The sequence below is a fragment of the Etheostoma spectabile genome, chromosome 3, assembly GCF_008692095.1.
Source record: "Etheostoma spectabile isolate EspeVRDwgs_2016 chromosome 3, UIUC_Espe_1.0, whole genome shotgun sequence".
NCBI classification, from domain to species: Eukaryota; Metazoa; Chordata; class Actinopteri; order Perciformes; family Percidae; genus Etheostoma; species Etheostoma spectabile.
Genome location: NC_045735.1, coordinates 23,197,834 through 23,201,406, shown reverse-complemented (window position 1 = coordinate 23,201,406; position 3,573 = coordinate 23,197,834). Strand labels below are relative to the sequence as shown.

Sequence of the window (3,573 nt, the reverse complement as noted above, 5' to 3'; positions counted from 1 at the left end):
TAACAACAGCTACACTAATATGGAAGTATGATTGCTACTGTAGAGTGCAATTTCCATTCAGCGGATCAATGCGTACAGCAGTTCTTGTTCAAAACGACATGGCCTTTGTGCTGCTGCAGGATAGGTGGCACATCAATTAATGGGATCAGATCAGCAGGAAGATCTTTAATTTATGAACCAGGTACTGTATGTATGTTGATGCCACTTTTGCTTCTACGTTACCCGGATCGTTGGTCTGATTGGTTGAAGGACTATTCAATTGCGTACAGAGTCATTTCAACTCTGCCTGTTGGTCACTCCCCTTGTGCAGAGAAAATACAGAGCAGGCTCCCCGGACCAACGCTCAATCTCACATGTATTGAGCTTGGCTTGCTGTGGTGATAGCCAGACTAGGACATGAGCTAGGACAATGAGCTAGGACAATACGAGGAATTAATGATCATACTGAAATTTCTTCCACATTTAAGAAATACTTTATTGAGTCAGTGCAGAGTTTGACACACATTTCATACCAAGTGCATGTGAATTGTTAATAAATGTACATGACACACAATTTAAACTGTTTGTCCCTTAAAAATCCTGCTGGTTTTGTTGTTCTAATCTCTCTCCCCTTCCACCTCTTTTTTTCTTCTTCTCTGTGATCTTTTCCCACCACCTGCTTTCTCCATTTCTCTCTTAGCTAAGGATTGGTATCCACACAGGTTCGGTGCTGGCAGGTGTTGTTGGGGTTAAAATGCCACGCTATTGCCTGTTTGGGAACAATGTGACACTGGCCAGCAAGTTTGAATCGGGGAGCCATCCGAGGTGTATCAATGTTAGCCCCACAACTTACCAGTAAGTAATACCGCACATACACAAACATAAACGTGATCTTGATGTTAACCATGACAGTAAATGCTTTCCAATCGTACTTCAAGAAAGCTCCTTTCTTCTTCTAAACAGGTTGCTGAAAGATGACCGCTCTTTCTCATTTGTCCCTCGCTCACGACTTGAGCTCCCAGAGAATTTTCCTAAAGAGATCACAGGGACATGTTACTTCCTGGAGGCGGGGACATCTCACAGCCATGCCTCATTGACCAGCTCTCGCTCTGCTCCCCCGGCCTCTATGAGGAAAGTCTCCTACAGCATTGGGACCATGTTTCTAAGAGAAACAAGTTTGTAGGTCCTATACAAAGACTACCCAGATATTCATTATGTGAGAGGCAGGATTTTAACCCGTGGAACAAGAGGGAAACAGATCACACAGATCTTTGGATATGCAAATGCATAAAATGTGAAAACTTGGATTCAGACCTGTGGGATGGCCCATATGAATGAAACTTGAAAAAATGCTCTCATTATAGGTGTAAAAAAACAACATGCCCTCAACTACCCAGAGCAAAGAAGATATGGTTCACAAGACTTGAAAAACAGCAACTGAACAAGTCTCACATGGACCCTTCCCCAAGGAAGTGTACTGATGGGGTCAATTAGTAGAGAAACCTTAATATGAAACATAATGATCTAGCTGGATTCCTCAGCTCTATACCTGGTTTCTAGTTCTCTCCAGTGGTCTTCTCTCCCAAATGTTACCCTGATAAGGGGCTAGATGCAACAATGCTTGGAGCAAACCTGGAGAAAGACCCTTTACGTGACGAGTGTTGCACTCATTGGCAATTGAATTGCGCTAACAGATCAAATCCACTTTCCGTTGCAAAAGTGGATGCAAAGGCATTATGTTGTGTGAACGTTTAGAAGATAGCAACACTGTCGTTCATGTTTGCTTTGCATCATGGCCTCTTGTAGACCATGACTGAGGAACTATACAACTCCCCTTCCAACTTTCCCTAACTCATGTCAAGCTTTACCACATACTTCAAACAACTGATGCTCGTTACATCCATCAGACAACCTTGGACCAGTTGGTCGGTGTGGACACAAACAACGAGATACTGTAGGTTTGAAAAAGGGGGGAAGAAAGGAAAAATGCCAAAAACGCTAGTCTAGTAGTTTTTTGCTTCTTACCCACAGTAAACTATAACCAAGGACAATCCAGCCATTACATTGCAGGTAATCTGTTTAGGACTGAAAATTATTCCCAGCTCAGTGCCTTTTAGCTGCTCAAATCTGGACAAATACAAGATGGGTTCATTTTAAATATTTAAAAGATGAAAACACAAGGGGCGCTTAATTTATCTTGTGTTTCTACTTGTTTTAAAATATTTTTATGACATGTCTGTCATTAGCTACACTAGAGAGTGACAGATTTGAATGAGGAAATTACACATACCAAAGTTAATTAGCAGAATTTGGACAGAGTCATGTGAGGCACCTTATCCCACCGAGCCACCAGGAGTCTTGACTAGTTGTGTCTTTCGTTTTGAGACGGTTATGAGTGGCAGGCAAGATAAATTAAGCGCTTCTTAAATAGTTCAAATATGTTAAATTCAATTCATCTGTTTTTTTGTCCAGATCAATCAGTAATACACACAATATAGTACTAATAATATAGTACTTTACTAACTTGTACACATAGTCACAGTAAGCATGCTTGACACAGTTCACATATACATAGATAATCTTTTATAATTGCATTGTTTTGTTACCATGTGGACGTACAATTATACACTAGCCCCATGCAAAAGTAACCCACAGGATTCAAGGTCAAGTCTACTAGTTTGCTGGTAACTTACTCAGTGGAAGTATCAGGCCTTCCAAACACTTGACCAACACTTGACACCAGACATGGGAAAATAAAGAGAATCTTCATAAACTGCCATCATAAAGTGGGAAGTGAAGGGTGGAAGTTGGATAGTCTTTGAATATATTTCAAACCTTGGCAAATTTGGACATTAACTTCATGTAACTCACGTTACATTGCTGCCATTTCCCTTTGTTGTTGTCAACATCATATGGATCTGTCACCAGTGAAGTACAAATCACACATCAAGTTTATATCAGTTTAAATAGCTGGCTGTTGGCCCAGAGAGAAAAAAATACTTTTTGTAGGAGGCATTAGTTTCCATGAAATTGTATTATTTGACATGTTGTTTTATCATTAAATGAAGTACACAGAGATTTGTCAACATGACATTCTAATTTTGTTTATTTATATTATTGATGACAAAGAAAAGTTCTGAAATAATCTAGGTTGTTTAGATTTTAATAAGATGTACTCCCTGCGCGTGCTTACCTTCTTGGTGTAAAGAAATGTTTTTTTTTTCTTAATTTTACAATGTGGCTTGAGTTAATAACTAAACTAAGAATACATTTTTTACAATGGAAAACTCCAGCACAGGTTTTAATTCACTTTTCACTGGAAATGAAATAATATGTTGCAATTTTACATCTTGCCAAATGACTTAGTGGTCATTGAACCTTTAAAAGATCAAATACAATGTGCCAGTTAAATCCTGAGACACAACCAGCACAGGCTAATCTTGCTAATATAAAGGATTCAGCTCCTGCTGTCTGCTGTGTACGTGCAGTTGTTAAGGGCAGGCTGAGCACATTTCGACAACACTTTGTCAACTCACTAGCCTCAGGTGGGGATTTAAAAGGAAACATGTGCTGGCTATAATATGTAAAACACAG

The 3,573-nt window shown here is 39.6% G+C and overlaps 1 protein-coding gene across 1 annotated transcript in view; it reads left to right on the top strand.

Annotated features, from left to right (window-relative positions):
* gucy1a2 (guanylate cyclase 1, soluble, alpha 2) overlaps positions 1-2,919 on the top strand; it is a 40,221-nt gene extending 37,302 nt beyond the window's left edge. The window contains exons 8-9 of the mRNA XM_032511943.1: positions 680-834; positions 943-2,919. Coding sequence (XP_032367834.1) covers positions 680-834; positions 943-1,162 — 375 coding nt within the window. The 3' untranslated portion in view covers positions 1,163-2,919. The remainder of the gene's footprint in view (positions 1-679; positions 835-942) is intronic.
* Positions 2,920-3,573: the final 654 nt, after the last annotated feature.